Source organism: Carettochelys insculpta, chromosome 1, assembly GCF_033958435.1.
Source record: "Carettochelys insculpta isolate YL-2023 chromosome 1, ASM3395843v1, whole genome shotgun sequence".
Taxonomy (NCBI): Eukaryota; Metazoa; Chordata; order Testudines; family Carettochelyidae; genus Carettochelys; species Carettochelys insculpta.
In genome coordinates this window covers 65034689-65054754 of record NC_134137.1, presented here as the reverse complement: position 1 = coordinate 65054754, position 20066 = coordinate 65034689, and the positions used below count along the sequence as shown (strand labels likewise).

At 39.9% G+C, this 20066-nt stretch overlaps 1 protein-coding gene across 2 annotated transcripts in view; it reads left to right on the top strand.

The window, feature by feature from the left end:
* Window positions 1-20066, top strand: part of COG3 (component of oligomeric golgi complex 3) — a 55060-nt gene that overhangs the window by 23059 nt on the left and 11935 nt on the right. For both annotated transcript variants that reach the window (XM_074988111.1, XM_074988120.1), the window contains 4 exons: window positions 7271-7376; window positions 10573-10697; window positions 12370-12459; window positions 16184-16304. In XM_074988111.1, coding sequence (XP_074844212.1) covers window positions 7271-7376; window positions 10573-10697; window positions 12370-12459; window positions 16184-16304 — 442 coding nt within the window. The remainder of the gene's footprint in view (window positions 1-7270; window positions 7377-10572; window positions 10698-12369; window positions 12460-16183; window positions 16305-20066) is intronic.

The following is a 20066-nucleotide window of genomic DNA, read 5'->3' as shown; positions in this document are numbered from 1 at the left end:
CAGTGGGTCTTGTGTGTGCAGGATGGAAGCTAGAAGCATGTAAGTAAGTATATCAGTCAGTGGGTTTCCAGTAGAGAGTGGTACTGATAAGGCCATCATTGATTTGTACTGTAGGGTACAGGAAATGTATCTCTTGCATGGAGTGGTCGAGGCATAAGTTGATGGTGAGGTGCAGATTGTTGAAGTCTCTGTGGAATTCTTCTAGAGTCTCTATACAATGGGTGCAAATCATAAAGATGTCATTGATGTATCTTAAGTAAAGGGGTAATAGAGGACAAGAGCTGAGGAATTGTTGTTCCAGGTCAGCCATAAATGTATTAGCATATTGTGGGGCCATGCGGTTGCCCATAGCAGTTCCACTAATCTGGAGGTGTAAGTTGTCCCCACATTGGAAATAATTGTGGGTGAGAACAAAGTTACAGAGGTCAGACACCAGATTGGCTGTGGTGACGTCAGGGATGATATTCCTGATTGCTTATAATCCATCTTCATGTGGAATATTAACGTAGAGAGCCTCTACATCCATCATGGCAAGGATGGTGTTGTCAGGAAGTTTTCAGATATTTTGTAATTTCCTCAGGAAGTCAGTGGTATCTCGGATATAGCTGGAGTGTTGGTGGCATTGGGTTTGAGGAGGGAGTCCACATAACTGGATAGTCCAGTGGTTAGGGTGCCAATACCAGAAATGACAGGGCGTCCGGGGTTTCCATGTTTGTGGATTTTGGGAAGTAAATAGAGTGATCCAGGTCGGGGCTCAGATGATATATCTGAGTGAATAAGGTCCCGAGTAGCAGCAGGGAGTTCCTTAATTAGTAGTTGTAATTTCTTTTGGAATTCCAAAGTGGGATCAGAGGAAAGAAGTGTGTAAAATGTGTTGGAGAGTTGTCTGGCTGCCTCCCATTCATAGTCTGACTTATTCATGATGGCAACAGCGCCTCCTTTGTCAGCTGGTTTGATTATAATGTCTAGATTATTTTGGAGACTCTGGACAGCACAGCATTCAGCATAGTTGAGATTGTGTCTTGTTTGGTATTGTTTGCATATAATGTCAGTCTGAGCACAGTTGCGGAAGCATTGTACGTGGAAATCCAGATGCTCAGTGCAACTGTCGGGGAGTCCACATAGAGTTGAACTTCTTTTGGTGTTGGTGGTGGCGGGGTTGAGAGAGTCAGACTGATGTTCATAGGTGTGTTGGAAGAATTCCTTTAGACAGAGACAACAAAAGAAGGCTTCAAGGTCACTACAGAATTCTTCTGATTTGTCAGCCTTGTTAACAATTTTTGGTTCTCTGTGCCCTAAATATTGAGTCTATTCCTGTATGGCTATGATCTGAAGAAGTGGGTCTGTCCCACAAAAGCTCATCACCTAATACATTATTTTGATAGTCTTTAAAGTGCTACCGGACTGCTCTTTTCTTTTGATAGTATGTAGACTAATACAGCTATCTGCCTGTTACTATAATATAATTCAGTTAACTTGGTCTAAGATGTATCTGGCCAGAATTTTCACCATTACATTAGTGTGCATTGTGGGGCTTCTAACTTTCTCTGAATGATTCCTTTTTCCTTTATCTTTATTTTTTGGTCCATGGAAAGTTTGAGTTAAATTTACTGAATTTTAGGAGAAATTTGGTGGATGGACACAGTTGGCCAATAGCTTTGTTTTCCAAGAACCACCATAGCTAAACAGCCATGTTAAAAAGGCAGTGAGAGAGAAAAGGGCAGCTTTTAAAAAGTGGAAGTCAAATCCTAGTGAGGAAAATAGAAAGGAACATAAACACTCCCAAATTAAGTGTCATAATGTAGTAAGAAAAGCCAAAAAAGATTTTGAGGAACAGCTAGCCAAAAATTCAAAAAATGATAGTAAAATGTTTTTTAAATACATTAGAAGCAGGAAGCCCGCTAAAAAAGCAGTGGGGCCCTTGGACGATAAAGATATAAAAGGAGCGATCAAGGAAGACAGTGCCATTGCGGAGCGATTAAATGATTTCTTTGCTTCAGTCTTCACGGCTGAGGATGTTACAGAGGTTCCTAAATCTGAGCCAGCCTTTTTAGGTGACAAATCTGAGGAACTCACTCAGATTGAAGTGACATTAGAGGAGGTTTTGGAGTTAATTGATAAGCTGAATAGTAACAAGTCTCCAGGACCGGACGGCATTCACCCAAGGGTTCTGAAAGAACTCAAATGTGAAATTGCGGAGTTATTAACAGTGGTTTGTAACCTATCCTTTAAATCCACTTTGGTACCAAATGACTGGAAGACGGCCAATATAACACCAATATTTAAAAAAGGCTCTAGAGGAGACCCTGGCAATTATAGACCGGTAAGTTTAACATCAGTACCAGGCAAATTAGTAGAAACACTAGTAAAGAATAAAATTGCAAGGCACGTAGAAGAGCACGAATTGTTGGGCAAAAGTCAGCATGGTTTCTGCAGAGGGAAGTCGTGTCTAACTAATCTATTAGAATTCTTTGAAGGGGTTAATAAACATGCGGACAAGGGGCACCCAGTGGACATAATATACCTAGATTTCCAGAAAGCCTTTGACACGGTCCCACACCAAAGGCTTTTATGTAAATTAGGCGGTTATGGGATAGGAGGAAAGATCCTTTCATGGATCGGGAATTGGTTGAAAGACAGAAAACAAAGGGTGGGAATAAATGGTAAATTTTCACAATGGAGGAGGGTAACTAGTGGTGTTCCCCAGGGGTCAGTCCTGGGACCGATCCTGTTCAACTTGTTCATCAATGATCTAGAAAATGAGGTAAGCAGTGAGGTGGCAAAGTTTGCAGATGACACCAAGTTGTTCAGGACAGTCAAAACCAAAAGCGATTGTGAAGAACTACAAAAAGATCTCAGCAAACTGAGTGATTGGGCAGCAAAATGGCAAATGAAATTTAATGTGGGTAAGTGTAAGGTAATGCATGTTGGAAAAAATAACCCAAATTACACGTACTACATGATGGGGTCAAATTTAGCTACGACAGATCAGGAAAGGGATCTTGGAGTTATAGTGGATAGTTCTCTGAAGACATCCACGCAGTGTGCAGCGGCAGTTAGTAAGGCAAATAGGATGTTAGGAATTATTAAAAAAGGGATCGATAATAAGACAAAAGATATCATACTTCCCCTATATAAAACTATGGTACGCCCACATCTTGAGTACTGCGTGCAGATGTGGTCTCCTCACCTCAAAAAAGATATATTGGCATTAGAAAAGGTTCAGAAAAGGGCGACTAAGATGATTAGGGGCTTGGAACGGGTCCCATATGGGTAGAGGCTAGAGAGACTGGGACTTTTCAGTTTGGAAAAGAGGCGATTGAGGGGCGATATGATAGAGGTATATAAAATCATGAATGGTGTGGAGAAAGTGAATATAGAAAAATTATTTACCTTTTCCCATAATACAAGAACTAGGGGACACCAAATGAAATTGATGGGTAGTAGGTTCAAAACTAATAAAAGGAAATTTTTCTTCACACAGCGCACAGTCAACCTGTGGAACTCCTTGCCCGAGGCGGCTGTGAAGGCCAGGACTCTATTAGGGTTTAAAAAAGAGCTTGATAAATTTTTGCAGGTTAGGTCCATAAATGGCTATTAGCCAGGGATAAAGTATGGTGCCCTAGCCATCAGAACAAGGGCAGGAGATGGATGGCAGGAGATAAATCACTTGATCATTGTCTTCTGTTCTCCTTCTCTGGGGCACCTGGCATTGGCCACCGTTGGCAGATGGGATGCTGGGCTGGATGGACCTTTGGTCTGACCCAGTATGGCCATTCTTATGTTCTTATGTTCTTAAGTTGCTGGTCAGATACTGGGTTTAAAAAAAGCTTCAGAGGTGAATTTGTAAAGTCAGTAGTAGTTTCCAGTAACTGGCTTTCAAGTAGTTTGCTGTCATAGCAGCCATTCCCAGCTCCCTGCGAGGTAAATTCACACGAATCACACTGGCCCTACTGGAAATAATTTCAAGAAATATATTTATAATCTAAAATAAGTTTAATATAATTCATACAAGCTCTTAGGAAAATGACTTATAGTGTCAACATGTTGTTGAAGAATGATTTAAAAGCATCTGTTCAATATAGAAAACTGAATTTAATACATGATTTGAGGCACATGGAAACATATTTAATTGAAGCAGTAAGTCATAGTAAAGTGTGCTGACACCAGTTTTCCAAATTATCTGTGAGAGCACAGAACGCTGAAGGATTCGACTGGAGCCTTGTATTACTTGGCCATTGTGTTTAAGGTTGTAACTTTTAGTCCATTTCATTTTCCAAGTGACCTAACAGCACTAGATGGCATAGTCAGACTTACTGCTAATGAAACATGCTCAGAGGTATTTTTTGTGACTACTGGAGCTGGTACACGTTGCTATAGATTAAAGTTGTACAAATGCTTACCTTGTGTAATAGAAATCAATTCAGTATAACTATATAATGTTTTTACAACTATGTCCTTGAAACTGATACAGCTTTATAAGAAGTGTCATTTTCAATGCTCTACCTGTATTCCTATAGTTGTTCATGGTTTTCTCTCAAGTATAAACTTTTTACTATACTATTGTTCAAGCATATGTAGTAAACACAAAATGCCAAGGATTGTATAAAGTAGTTGAGATATCATGTTTGTGAACATATTACTCTTATATATTTAGGAACATTATGCCTTCACATAAAGCATTTATACCACTATTTCAGTTAGATGTCTTTTTCTGTTTTTACTGAAATTGTTGTATGTAAGTCTATGACTTAGTCATGAGTGTTTTTAGTAAAAGTCACGGATAGCCACAGGCAATAAACAAAAATTAATGCCTGTGACCTGTCCATGACCTTGTACCATAAATAACCCTCACTAAATTTTGGGATTGGGTCGGAGGGTAGCAGGGCTGAGGATCAGCAGCCCAGCCAGCGGCCAGAGCCTCACTCCAGTATCTGGCACATTTAATTAACAAGCATCCTCAGTTCCTCAGAGGTTGCCAGATAGTAGAGCTTCTACTGTAGTTATTAATGTCTTGTTATCACTGTGGGGAATGTATATCTACTATGGTCCCACCTGCGTGTGTCCTGTTTTCAGAACTATGCAACATTTTCAAGAATGACTTGGATAATGTGGTGGAGAGTATGGGTATAAAAGCTCTGCATGACACCAATCGGGGCAGGTTTGCATGCATTCTGAAGGACAGGATGAGGATTTAAAATTAATAAATGAGAGGCTTTTAGTCAGAAATGAACAAGGTAAAATAAAATAAAAACAAGTGCAAAGTTCTGCACCTAAGAAGGAAAATTCAGCTCCCCAAACACATGGTGTGGAATAACTTTTTAGGCAGTATTACTGCACAAAAGGATCGGGGGGTGGAGGCGGGGGCGGGGTAAGTGGGGAGGAGCAAAGGGGGAAGGAGGATGCATATTATGATGGATCACAAATATAAGCTAGCAGCGTGATGCTGTTACCAAAAAAAAGCAAATGTTCAGAGGTGTACTAACAAGAATGTCATATGTAATACATGGGAGGTGGTGGTTCTGGTATACTCGGCACTGGTGAGACCTCAGCGGGAATATGAGGTCCAGTTTTGGGTGGCACACTTTAAGAAAGAGGTGGACAGATTAGAGATTCTTAAGGAGAGCCACAAGAGCCATAAAAGCTTTAGAAAGACTAATTTACAGGGAAAAACCTAGTAATGTTCAGTCTTTATTAACGCAAATAAAGCACTACAGCACTTGTAGTCTATTAAATGTAATGTTGACCTTTATTTTAAGGTCCTGTCTGAACCCAGCCCAGTAAACAGTGAATGGCTCACAGTCTTCATATAATACAGTCAAAGTTGCTCTATTTGCCCAGCTCATTTATGAATAGATTTTCACTCTCCATTTTGTGAATGAATTTTTTGCTTTCACATTAGAGGTGTAAAGGGTGTCTCTTTTGCAGAACGTGAATAAATTCATGTATTGTGGCCCAACAATAGCAATTCCAGCAACTTTGCTTAATGAAACCATTCTCATACAAAATCGCTGTATCTTAGCTACCTAAGCTGGAGATGCTGTTTTTTAAATTATGGAAGAATGACTTGAACGGTGGTCCTACTGTGACAAATGATTACTCCCATTTTGACAGTTTTGTAATTGTATATAAAACATAATTCTGTTTACTTCACTGACTAAATATTTGCCCGTAACACAGCAAACCAAGTGAACCCACTGTTTGTTGCTTGCAGCTTATCAGGCGAGTTGTTTATTTGAGATGCAGTCATTTACACTTGCGCAAATCAATTAAAGGCAATGAGGTTACACAGAGGGCACTGATGCAATAATTAGAGGTTCACCATGCTGCGGAAGTGTCACAGAGGACACAGCTGACCTACAGAACCTTGATTACTCTTGGTGGTGGTGGTGGCGGCATATGAGGAGAAACAAATCCAGCTTGAGTCCAGGCTTAGTTTGTAGGTCTGACAGGCAACTTATAAGCAACAAGACCTATACAAGCACTGTATCATACAAGAGTTGAGCCAGATAAGCTTTGAAACCCTATTGAGATATTTTATTATTTGTTTTTGTTTAGTAGAACCATTCAGTGTAAATCTTTTGAATTTGATCTAAATACTAAATATTTCTCTGTTTCTGTATCAACAATGTTGCTGGATGGGAAATTGTAGTAGAATTTTCAAGAACTGTAATTTTTTTCTTCCCAAATCAAGGCCAAAAGTGAATACCAAATTTTCACTAACCTAAAGTCTGTTTTTTTTTATTTGAATAAGTCAGAGCACTTCAGTTAGATTCTAACATTTTTAAAATTTTAAAGCATTTTTATTATGTTAACTTAAATTTTGAAATGAAAAATTATTTAGACTTGCAAAAGAACTTTTCCATTTGGTAAGTGTTGAAATGACACATTTTGACAATATTGGTCTCTGCTTCAAGGTTACAGCTAAATCCAGCACAATAAAGAGCAGCAGAAAAATGATTTATCTTGCAGTCCTCTGATAATATACTGTTAATTCAAAGTGAAAAATTTAGAATCAGTCCTTCCTCCAAACATTATAGGTTTTGATGAATGAGTGTTTTCTGTCAAAATGCAAAATTTTATTGAAAATGTTCCTGACCAGCTCCATTTAGCAGCAGCAACATTTGGCCAGTTATCTGGTTTTTACCATGAAATTCCAGGTGGGTTGGATGCATTAGTACAACTTTTTTGTTTTGTTTTGTTACATTAACAGCCTATTCTTAAAAATATCCATGTAATGTAATAGTTGCATTGCCTGTTTTCCCTGCAGCAAATCGCACAAAGTTTAAAAGATGAACAGAAGAAATTGCCTTCTGATGCTTCATTTTCAGATGTGCGGCTAGAAGATCCAGAGTCCTGCAACCTAATTAAATCTGGTATGCCGGGGAATTTATTTTATATTGTCCAACAGTGATGGAGTAGATGTTGTGGGCATTAAGCTAACAAATGATGAGAAAATTATATTTGCCTTAATAAAACAAATATTCTGATGGATCTGGAGAATTTTGGAGAGAGTGGCATAAATGGAACTTTGACTCAAGAATTTTTATTTAAACTTCTAAAAATTGTCTTTGCAAAAAAATCCTCATAAACTGGATTTTCAGTGTTTATTGCCTGCCTCAATTCCATAATGATGGTGATTGTGGCACATCTGTACTACAGACGCATTCATTTGATGAAATATTTACTCTTGTTGTCGAGAGGTTTGACATCTAGCATAATTTCCTGTGAAGAATGGATTTTTTGAGATTCTGGCGTACTGTGTTACATGAGTGCATTATAAGTTGTAGTTCAAGTATGTTATCCTATTTAAAATATACAGAATCAGACTGTGATTGCACTCATTTGCTGTTTTTTCTTCACTAATTTTATAACCCTTGTTATGACAATTAATTATTGAGTCTATAAATGTTAAAACTTCATTTTGGGATCCACATTTTTATAAATTTTATAAAGGTGATTCCGTTAACATCATGTGTCTGTACTCCCTGGATGACTTTTTTTCTCCCTCAGTCTTACAATTTACTCACTTCTTCCCAGTTGTATCTTTCCAGCTTTGGTGGTTGTCTTCATTATTCCATGAATTTATCATGGTTTCTGTCTGGGGACATACCATGCCAACACATCAAAGATCTAGACTAAAACCAGCTAGAACGCACATGTATAGACCTGAAAAAAATACTAGGAACTCCACAGATAGAATTATAGGCTTGGAAGGGTCCTTGAGAGGTCATCTACTCCAGTCCCCTGCACTCATGGGAGGACCAAGCACCATCTAGACTGTCCCTGACAGGTTTTTGTCTAACCTGCTCTTAAAAATCTCCAGTGATGGAGATTCCACAACCTCCATAGGCAATTTTTTCCAGTGCTTAAACGCCCTCATAGGAAGTTTTTGCTAATGTCCAACCTAAACCTCTCTTGCTGTAATTTAAGACCATTGCTGCTTCTCCTGTCATCAGAGGTTAAGGAGAACAATTTTTCTCTCTTTTCCTTGTAACAATCTTTTAGGTACTTGAAAACTGTTACCAAGTTCCCTTTCAGTCTTCTCTTTCCCAGGCTAAACAAACCCAATTATTTTAATCTTCCCGCATAGGTCATGTTTTCTAGACCTTTAATAATTTTTGTTGGTATTCTCTGGACTTTTTTTTCAAATTTGTCCACATCCTTCCTGAAATGTAGTATCCAGAACTGGGCACTACATTACAGCTGAGGCCTGAAAAATGTAGAGCAGAGTGGAAAAATTACTTCTTGTGTCTTGCTAACAACATTGCTGCTGGTATATCGCGGAATGATGTTGGGTTTTTTTGCAAAAGTGTAACACCTGTTGACTCATATTTAGCTTGTGGCCCACTATGACCCCCAGATCCCTTTCCACAGTGCTCCTGCCTACTCTGATTTCCTGTTTTGTACTTGTGCAGTAGAAAGTTCCTTCCTAGGTGGAGTACTTTGCATTTGTCCTTACTGAGTTTCATCCTATCTACCTCAGCCCTTTGTCCAATTTGTACAGAAAATTTTGAACTAGAATCCTGTCCTCCAAAGTACTTGCCACCCCTCTGAGCTTGGTATAATTCTCAAACTTTACAAGCCATTATCTAAATAATTGATGAACATATCGAATAGAACTGGAACCAGAACTGGTCAGTGTGGAACTCCACTTGTTCTGCTTTTCCAGCATAACTATTAACCATTGGTAACTATTCTCTGGGAATGGTTTTTCCACCAGTTATGCACCCACCTTAAAGTAGCTCTAGCTAGGTTGTATTTCCCTAGTTGTAAAAGATCATTAGACTATCTACGCACAGGACATATTAGGTATTTGTTCTGTGATGGGCTCTGTGACTCCCTTCCGTTTTTAATTTTTTTAAATGCTTGCCGGTGCGGTTAAGTTAGTTGCATCAAAATCTAGGGGAAAGATGAGTTCTGAGATTCTCCTTCACCAGTTGTTGGGAAAACCCACTGTGAATGTCCAGTTTTCTGTCTCCTCTGTCATGAAGGTTGCCCTTGTAAGAAGGATGTAACTTCTAATGAAATCCCCGAGACAAAATCATTGTGCTCTCTCCTAACAACTGACAGTGTTTCCATATTAACACGTTTTCTAAATTCTGTATTTCTAGTGTGTTAAATCTCAGGTCATCTACTCTTATGGTAAGGAGAGAATAGCAAAGTAAACTTATTTAATAGTATCAGAAAGGTAGACAGTCGTGTTAGTCTGTGTCTTCAAAACAAGAAGTCCTGTGGCACCTTTTAGACTGACAGATATTTTGGAGCATAAGCTTTCATGGGCATCGGATGCATGAAGTGGGTCTTTGCCCACAAAAGCTTATGCTCCAAAATATCTGTTTGTCTGTGAAGTGCCACAGGACTTCTTGTTACTTAATAGTGTTCCTTTACTCCCTTCTCTCATGGTGGCCCCTGGGTTTCTGTTAAAGCCCCATGGAAACCCGCTTACTTTTCCCCGCTGTATGCGCTCTCACGTAACCCTCTTCTGGAGTTGTGCATCGCATCCTTTTAGCAGCTAGGATGCTGCAGTGATTTTCAAGGAAATGTCTATAAAAATAATTAATTTAGCAGAGGATCAACTCAATCTCCTTTGGACCATTAGTAGAACATGTTAAATTGGCCGGAGATGAAGAATTAGAGGGTTGTCTTTGGGGGAAGGAAGATACGTAGTTTCAGGAATGGGTCCCTGACTGCACTGATGGTCTGAAAAAATGAGTGTGGTAGCAAAACGTTCAAATTTTTCTTAGCAATATTTTTATTTGGGAGAGCAGGGTTGTGTTTCGTCTCTCTGATAGCCCTTCTCCTTTGCCTGGAAAACACATGTTTCAGAGTATATTCACCAAGAAGAATATCCAGTACATTTCCAAAATACATTTTAAACGCTACTCAGCTGCTTGTGTACTGTGTACATGAATATATTGTAAGTCAGCTCTTTTCCCTCAGAGGAGGTTGAAAAAGCAGTTTTGTAATGTGCAACATTTCTGTGCATTAAATAAAGCTCATGAGATATTGTTTTCTGATGGGAGGGGAAAGTGATACCTTTTTAATGTGTTTTTTCTACCTTTTAAATAGGTACAACAGAATCCCTTAATCCCAGACCGCAGACTATGATTTCACCAGCAGATCTACATGGAATGTGGTATCCCACAGTCCGAAGGACGCTAGTGTGTCTCTCTAAACTGTACAGATGTATAGATGTATGCAAACTTAATCTCTTCCTGTAACATACGGTAGCATTTTAAGATGAAGTAGATAAAAAGCATACTACAAATTCTAAACATTTTTTCAAAAAAAAAAAAGCTGAAAAATGTTGGTTTTGAAAAGTTTTGTACCGCACAGACCAAAAAAACAAACAAACACAAACTCCAGCTCAATCACAAGTCATGGGATTGATGTGGAAATTATTGGGTAAAATTCTGTGGCCTCTAATTTTTGACATCCATGGGCAGAATAAATTTTGTTGTGTTGCGTGCACTGAGGCATGTGCGGATATGTACCATCAATAGGCACGCATGCTGCCAGCAGAGGGGAGCTGTGAACAATGCCCTGCCAATCAGCTGGGTGGCACCTGAATCTCTCCTGGGCAGCTGTCTGTACACTTATCTCACAGGGAACACCGGTCCCTTCTGGCCTTAAAATTGATTTATCTGTAGTTACCTTAGACAACGTTTTAAATCTTTTGTGCCACATTTTAGTAAGATAATTTCTTGCAATTTTACCTTTTACAAATGTTTGTAAAATGAGGGTCTTTTTAAAGTATACGAAAGTATATTACAATGTGTATCTGTATAGAACACCTCTAATAAAAGCAAACACAAACACCTTGTTCATGGAAGATTCAAGAAATACTGTGCATATTCAGATAACCTACGCTTAAGGGGAAAGCTCCGTGGCTAGATGATAATTTGACATATAACTGAAAATACTGGTAAAACCCTGTGAAACCCCATGAAAACACACATTTTTGCTGGAGGTTGATTTTTGATGGAAAGAAATGACAGGTTGGAATTATCTCTGTGCCCAATTATAAGGCAGTATGTCTACGGAGAAGCGGGGATCATAGACCAGCATCCGTGAACTTTTTGAAATCTGATGCTTTACATATACTGTTGAGTATCTAAAGCCCTGGCTGTGCTACAAATTATAAAAGTGTCTTTTAAACCAGTTCTGACACACTCATTTGATTGTACAGCAAGCTCAGTGGAGCCAAGGTCGCACAACTTTTTTCTGCAATACAACAGTTTGTACTATGTGTCCACACCTTACTCTGTATCAGAGTATTCTGGGAAGACTTTCCTATTTTGCCTACGCAGGGATAGAGCGCATGGAGGTATGCACATGTGGAGCCATGCGGTGTGTGATGCCTTTCTACCCAAGAGAGCTGTGGAAAAGGAGGACGGGCCAAAATGGTTTTCCAGCTCAGTCATAGCTATATTACAAAGGCAGTGTGCTGAATAGTTACAGGGACATAAGCATGTTCTAGCCTAGGTCACTGGCTATGATAAAACACTGGTAGGTTCCAGGGTTACTCGTAGAGTGTTACCCATGAGGTGTGCAAACCATATTCTGATTAACAATGTCACTAACTGGTTACAAAGTCAGTTCAAATTTGTCATCTGAACAGGGAGTTCCTTATTTTAGCTGGTTAATTGTGCATATATATCCAGTCTGTTATGAAAATATATTTTTGGGGTTCACTGCATTTTACTGTGTTCCCTGCTAATATGGCTCCAATTCTGTTCAAATTATGTCCTTAGTGTATGCATCATGAGTGGTGCCATTATCTTCAGGATCAGAGTCACTGTCCTATACATATATTTTTTTAAATGGCATGGAAGATTTACTGCCTTTTTTTCCCCCTCTCTTCAGAGGGCAGTATTCCAAGGATTATCACAAGAAGCTTTATCTGCCTGTATTCACTCATTGCTGGGAGCTGCGGATTCAATTACCAAAAACAAGGTCAGACAGAGTTATTTTTCTAGAATGTAGTAGTGCTCATTAAGTATGTTTCTTCTATATACAATAAAGAGTTGACAAGAATCCTGTTAATCTCAGCACAGTATATTGTCTGTCCCCAGCGAGCTTGCATTCCATGGAGGTAATGATGTATAGATAAGCCATGCTGAAAAACTAAACTTAAAAATCATAGAAATAAAGGTTATAGGATAGTGTAACTTCTGTGACTTGGCCAAATGATAGACTGAAGTGGGAGTCGCCAGTCATCCCTGCACCTAATATTTTTTGTGTGTCTTACACCTTGTTTACTGGAGTTGTATCTGTCTTACTGAGTATTAAGTTCCCCACAGCAGAAAGTTAATAAGACCATACCTTGCAACTGTGGATCTGTACAGTCAAAGGGTGCTTTTATAATTCCTGTTTAATGGGACACAGTCAGTTTAGTTGGTGTTTTACATAATAAAATATTTTAATAATTTGTTTAAAGTTAGTTGAAAACATTTTAAATGTTTCTCTACGCGGCATTGTTATTCTAGTTCTTAAAAGCCAGAAAGAAAAATTGCTGCAAAGAAAAATAAAATTTTGTGGGGTATATTAGTAGGACAAACTTAGTGGATTATATAAATGGCAAAAGTATTTAGAATTTATGTATTTTAAAAAAGTCCCTTTGTTTCAATTACCTAAGCGGGTTGTAATTCACAAATCTGGAATTGGTTTGAAGTACAACTACTTGTTTTGTTGAGTGACATTTTAAAAGCATAATTCATAAAAACATATATGAGGAAAATTTCCTTAACAATTCTGTAAATTATTATCTTTCAGATGTTGCTTGTTCAGAGGGTTGCAGTTATTTGGCAATGTGTCAATACCCTTTATTAGATCATCTTTGATAGAAAGCATTGTATGGGTTGAGGCCTTGATCCTGCAGCAAGTTTTATGTAGGCATGCCCCTTGATGGCATCAAGATTAAAACACTTCACTCCTGGGGCATATTAATTTAACTCTCACTAGAAGACTGCCAGTAGGATTGCCAACCATCAGTAAATTTGCGGACCGTCCACACACAATTAGCCGAGATTGGATGTGTCCGTAAAGTCCATTTAAAAAAAAAAATGTAGGTGCCCGTAAATTTTGTAAAAGTGCAATAAAATTTAAAAAAAAAGCCATTATTCTATAGCAGTTTAATTTCTTCTGTGCTGCAGAGCAGTGGAAATTGGACATTTTAATGGTTTGTTTAGCTCAATGGTTGAGGTCATATAACATGGATCACAGGATCCACGTGATGCTATCATCTACATTATCCCTCTGAGTTAGCGTCAGCACATTGGCAACATGACTAACTACATGAAAGTGAGTTAAATAGCATATTGTTCCTGTGATGTATGAACAACAGTGATTACTTCTCACTTTTGGCCATTTCTTGTCTTAATATAGTGTAAAAATGGTGTCCGTAAAAAAAAATTGTCTGTCTGTAAATTTTCCCCATTTTGTCCATAAATGAAATTTCTGTCGGTTGGCAACCCTGACAGAGCAAGTCAGACATTTAGGGAGGAAAAAAGAAGCAAATTCCCATATGGTATAGTTAGTAACAGCTTGGTTTATTAAAAATATTCATCTGATTTATTTTCTTACCAGTTTTGTTCATTGTTTGTTTTTTCTTTTGAAATGTTTTCTTTCTTAATGCCAAAGTACAGTCTTTGCAGTATAAACAAATGTTGCTGCTTTCTCATCTTGGAGAAAAATCTCTCAACAATAGCAAGAGCATAGGTATAGTCTTGAGTCTCATTTCCTTTACCTTAAATATTAAAAATGTGTGCGGCCTTAAAAAGTGCATAAGTGAAATACCAAAGAACACAAAAGTTAAGGTTTCTACAGTACGGTGAACTTTGGCTTTGTACTATCTGTTCTACTGCTTAGAAATTAAGTAAGCTTTACGTTTTAATGATAAAAACAGAATAGGAATCTGACAGTGCTAATGGTGTTTAACTCTTTGCACTGCTTGATTTTTTTTTTTTTTTTAAATTATAAGTTCGGTGTGGTCTACATTTAAAAAAGAGATTTCACTAGGTATGTTCAGGGCTCTGAAAACCTTTCTCCTTGAGTGCTAGAAAGTAAGTCGACCTAACCCTGGTGTAGCTGCAGCTAGTTTGATGGAAGAATTTTTCCCTCAGCCTAACCCCTGGCTGTTGGAGCGTTAGATGAACTATGTCAAAGGAAAAAACCCTTTTGCTGGAGTGGGAAGTTTTGACCTTGTGGCACTGCCGCTGTATGCCTGTAGACTATCCTTAACGGCTTTGGAATACAGTCATACCCCAAGATACGCCCATTCGGGTTAAGAGAATTCGAATTTATGAGGAGCTTCATTTAATACTCCTACTTCGTCTTATGAGGCATTTGCTCGAATTTATGAGGATACACTGCTGTGGCTGGTCTGGGTCTCTGCCTTGGTGCTGCAGCAGCGGCGTGCCCCGGCCAGCGACCACGGGCTCCTGCGAGATGTGGATGTTGGGCGCACAGCCCATCCCGACCCTGCCCCTGCCGCTCGCCCCCCAGGCAGCTATGGGGCTGCCGCCGCCCACCCTTTGCAGCTGTGCCTTGGGCGCTGCTCTCCGCCTGCCGCGTTCCATCGCATTTAGCGCCTCGGCTGCCGCCGCCAGGGCCTCTCCGCCGTGCAGCCCCACACAAGCGAGGCATCACCCCTTGCCAGCCAGGGGCCCCCGTGCCTGCCTAGCTCCCCGCGCAGCCAGACCCTGGCAGCACCCCCTCCCTGCTTAACCTAAGCTGCGCTCACACCAGGCTGCCTCCCAGTGCCCTGCTCTACCCTGCCTGCCCCCTTGCACCGGCCCTGCTTCTGCAGCCGTGGGCAGCTACCCAGCTTTGCGCCCCCTTCCCAGGTGCTCTTTGATTTCCATTCCCCTCGCAGCCCTGTCTCTGAACCTGGGACAGCCCCCCAGCCCCGGGCTCTGCTCCCCAGGCCACACTACCGCGAGGACTTTTCTGAGCTCCGTCCCTCTCATGAACTCCAGCTTCCTACTGCAGCCCACCCACCACATTGTGGTGATGATGCAAAACAAGGCGGCCTTGGCTTCCTGGCAGATCTCCCTCGCCATTTTTTGTGCTGTAATTAATGAAGGGAAAATGCCTTGTTAGATTGTGTTATGCTAACTAATGTTAACTGTTGAAGTAATTGTGCCCATTTTAATGGGATTTGGTGGTGTTTTAACATAAATGGGTGTAAATTTTGGGGCTCAGGAAAGCATAAATTTTTTTCCCATTGCAGTTAATGGTAATTACGTTTTCGACTTAGGAGAATTTGCCCTAAGAGGGGTTTTTCAGGAATGAATTATCCTCATAAGGCGGGGGAATACTGTATAATACAATGTGATACAAAAGATCCTCTGTGTGAGAGAGTGGGCTTCGTTTTGTCAGGTTGTGGGAATCATATGTGCAGTGCACACTAATAAAGAAAACGTGGTCAGGGTCTTTTAAGGAACATGCAATCGGTTTATTTCTGTTAAATAACTTGGTCAGAAATAATGTAAACATGAAGTGTGTCAGACATGGGACATAGTTATTTGTGCTATGAACCTAGAATGGCTTGTAAATAAAAACTAGGGAGTTAGTGTTAGTTACAGCAAGTAACTGAAATAGTTGAGAGAACTTATACTGCTATTGTATTAACATTTTTCTTCATGTTTATGACATTCTTTTTCTCTTTGTAATTTAGACCCAGGTTGATGGACAGCTTTTCTTAATAAAACACCTTTTGATTCTTCGTGAACAAATTGCTCCTTTCCACACTGAATTCACCATTAAGGAAATTTCCCTGGACCTTAAGAAAACTAGAGGTACTGCAGAATGCTGGCAGGTGGAGCTGGGTGGGCTTACGCTCCCTGGTGTGCTAGCAAAGGTTGTGGGTTTATTTCATGTTCACCTGCAATGATTTGCATGCTTGCGACTTAGTCATACTGTATTCTAATCCTAACTAGTCCAGGTTTTACCTACTAAGAAATGCGATTCAGAATGCTTCTAACAAACTCTACCGTACAGGCTGGGCCTCTCTAATCCGGAACACACTTGTCCAGGAACATCCTTAATTCTGTGTGATTGTCTAGCTAGACAATCACTTGTCATGGGTGTGGCTAAGTTTCCCATGGTCCCATAAAGTTTGTTTACAGCCACTAGTCCTGGCTCTCTGTGTTCTGTGCTGTTGTTTAGCCCTTACTTACCCCTAAATGTCTTCTAAGAGTTCACTAAGCAGTGGCAGTGTTGGTATTGTGCTAGACAATACTGACCTCCCATGGTCCAGAAAATTCTCTGTTTGGCACTGTACAGGTCCCAAGGGTGCCGGACGAGAGAGGTTCAACCTGTACTTCTGATTTACAAAAAGTGCTGTATCTGTCCTTTTGCTGCTGACCTGTCCAATTCACACATGCTGTTTTTTAAAAATAACAATTATTGCTCATTAATAAGCTTCATATTTGTACTGTGCTGAAATATCTTTCATCCTTGCCTTTATTCAACAGAGCTGTTTCTTGTTTCTTCTACTTAGCAGATTGATTTTAACTATCTGAAACTTACTTTCTAGGACAAAATTAAAATTGCCTTAGGGTTTTGTATAGAAGTTTTGACTAGGGAAGTATTTCTAATACTGTAGTCATTACTTTTCTGATTATCATGGTGAGAGTTGTTGCATGATCACATGTACATCTAGTAAGAAGGAAATTTAATGAGCAGAGGCCAACCAGAAGAGGCAATAGTTATTAATGTTTTCCTGACTGCATAATGATACACGGAATAAAAAAAGCTTAATGAAAAGGGCAGGGTGAGAGAGACTCAGATCACTTCATAACCCAGAGAAAAAGGAACGGGAAAGATCTCTTTCCATTACAGAAGAGTAAGCTGAAGAAATAATCTTTCTTTTCTGTCATCTAATGTGCTGTTATCTTTACTTTGAAATTACTGAATCTTGTTACTAACAATTACATCTATTGCATTTGAACATCAATGAGACCTCCCTCCTATTAAGTAGTTTCTAGTTGGCTGGAGGTTAAAGGGTAAATTTGTCCTTATGGTGTCTTGTCCTGGCTGATACAAAAGTTTATTCTGTATCATTTTTTAATGAATAAATTTTTGTACCAGCCAGTACCTTACAAAAGTGGTAAGTGACTGGAAAAATGTTTGTTCTACATTTTAAAAACAAAAAGTTGTGTAAGTGCATATTTAGTCTTTATTGTATAATGTCTTAAATTCTTTTAGTATGGTATATGTAAATAACAATGTTATAATGAGCCTATAAATGTCATAAAGACATTGTAAAAAGGCTAAAAGAGAGTTCAGTTGGACCAAGTTTTCTGCAATAGATTTAAGTGAAAAGTAGATTTAAAGTTTGAGATATCACCTTAAAAATCATTTTCCTGTCTGAAAAAGAGGAACTTATAAATATTATTTATAACTAGGGTGACCAACTGTCCCATATTTGGGATGCCAAAAAGCCATCTCTGCTTATTTTTTAAAAGGGATGAATAGTTCCATTTTTAGGCCCTCGGGGGATGGGGATGGGAGCAGGAATGCCCGCGGCTGCCGCTTTCCCTGGGCTGTGGGGCCGGGAGCGCCCACGGCTGCTGCTTTTCTTGGGCTCTGGGGGCAGGAGCGCCCATGGCTGCCGCTTCCCTGGGAGGGATGGGGGTGGGAGATGCCAGCTTCCCAGGGCTTAGTGAAACTGGAGGAGCCGGCCCTCTCCGCCCCCCATATCTCCCTGTCCCGTATTTGGGACAGGGAGATAGGATGGCCCTACTTATAACAGTAAGGTTATTTTAACTGAAAGTGGGGAGGGGAAACATTTTGTTTACTTTGTGCATTTAACAGCACTCCAAAGATAATTACTTTTGAAGTAGTCAGTCAGTCAGTTTCCCATGTCTGTGTGAGCTTCTTACCTAGCAATGAGAGGAAGAAAACCTTTTAAAAAATAAAACGAAGATGGAGTATATAAAACAACAAATTGGCAAATGAACTCTGGGGTACAGACAATGCTAGAAACTACTTCAAATTAATTTTTTAAAAAGCTGACTAGATTTTATGTTGAGGGTATGCGTTTAATCTCTCACTCTCCTTTGGGCAATGGGTTCATTTTTTTGGTACTTACACATTGGTACACTTAGCGCTACTACTTTTCTTCTCAATACTTCCACAGATCTCAAATACAAACCCACGTTAGTACTGAAATTTTGTCAGCTTCCTCTCATTAAAAAACAAACACCATGCATCTAACATTAGTCACTGGTTTGTGATGCTGTCTGCATCTAATTCTGTAGGTCTGATGACTGAATCCCTATTTCTGTGAATATTCCTTCTGACATCTGTAGGAGTAATCACTCATAATTTGGGGTTTGCTGGATGATCTGATTGCTAAATTGTTGCCATTCCCTTCATGGCCACATTCATTTTGTTGTATGGTATTGGTCTATTTGAAATATAGCTTCATAAGAAGATGTTTTTCTTGTGTGGCACCAGGCACATTATTGGCACAAAAAATATTAGATTGTCTGGCCCTACCAGGAGGAGGACAGGAGACTCTGGATGTGGTTTAATTAGCTCACAACTTTATTCCTAAATGTCAGAGTCTACGGTTACACTACAGTGCTCTGCTGACGGAAGTCTCTGTTGGAAGAGATTTCCCCACAAAACTTCTGTCAACAGAGTGCAGCCACACACAAAAGCCAATCGGGAGAGCACTATGATCTGTAGAGAGAGCAGCCAGACTGCCCGACTGCTCTTTGGCAAAACAGGTACCCAGAAGCACAGCAGACAGGGCTGTCCATTGTCTGTTGAGAGGGCCCCACCCAGAGCATCCACACAGCTTTTTTGTCTACAGAATCTGTGGACAAATCCCATTTTGAGTGGGCACTTACCATGAGTTTTGTTGCCAAAACCAGGGTTTTGCTGGCAAAACTTGCTAGTGTAACACTAGCCTAAGAGTAGCCGGCAGATAAAAGTATAAGGGCAGGTGCTTGCATATACCCAGGGGGCGGCTATCAGCCTTTCCCCGTTTCCCTTCTTGTCCCCAGCCAACCTGCTGTTGGATTTTCACCACTCTGTCTCCCTTGAATGGTAGTTTTAAAGGGGATTATAAAGGAACGTGAGTTGACTCCCTGCCTTACCAGTCATTGGTGCCCCAGATGCCCAATTTCAACTCCATTAAAGAATACCTCCTTTAAATCATTTCCCAGTCCATTTTGTCGATCACTGTAGCCCTTCACTATGAAGGACCTGCAGTGAACATCTGCCCTAAGTTTACTTAATGAGTTGTGACATCATAGGCTAACTCCCCTTTCATGTTTTCATCCTGAAAAGACCATAACTTGCTTGGAAAGGTCAAACAAACTCCCTTCTCTTTGGCCATTCTGGTGCTGAGGGAAAAAACCCTTCCCAGTCCCAGGAACTGAATTACTTGTATAATGCCCATCGCAGTTCATGATGAAACCTCTTGTGTGGCACCCTTGGGACCTGTCTCGTGCCAAATGAGAGAATTTGCTGGACCACAGGAGGTCAATATTGTCTAGTATATTAGACTTCCAGCTACACTCATCCCTCACTATACGAGCACAGTT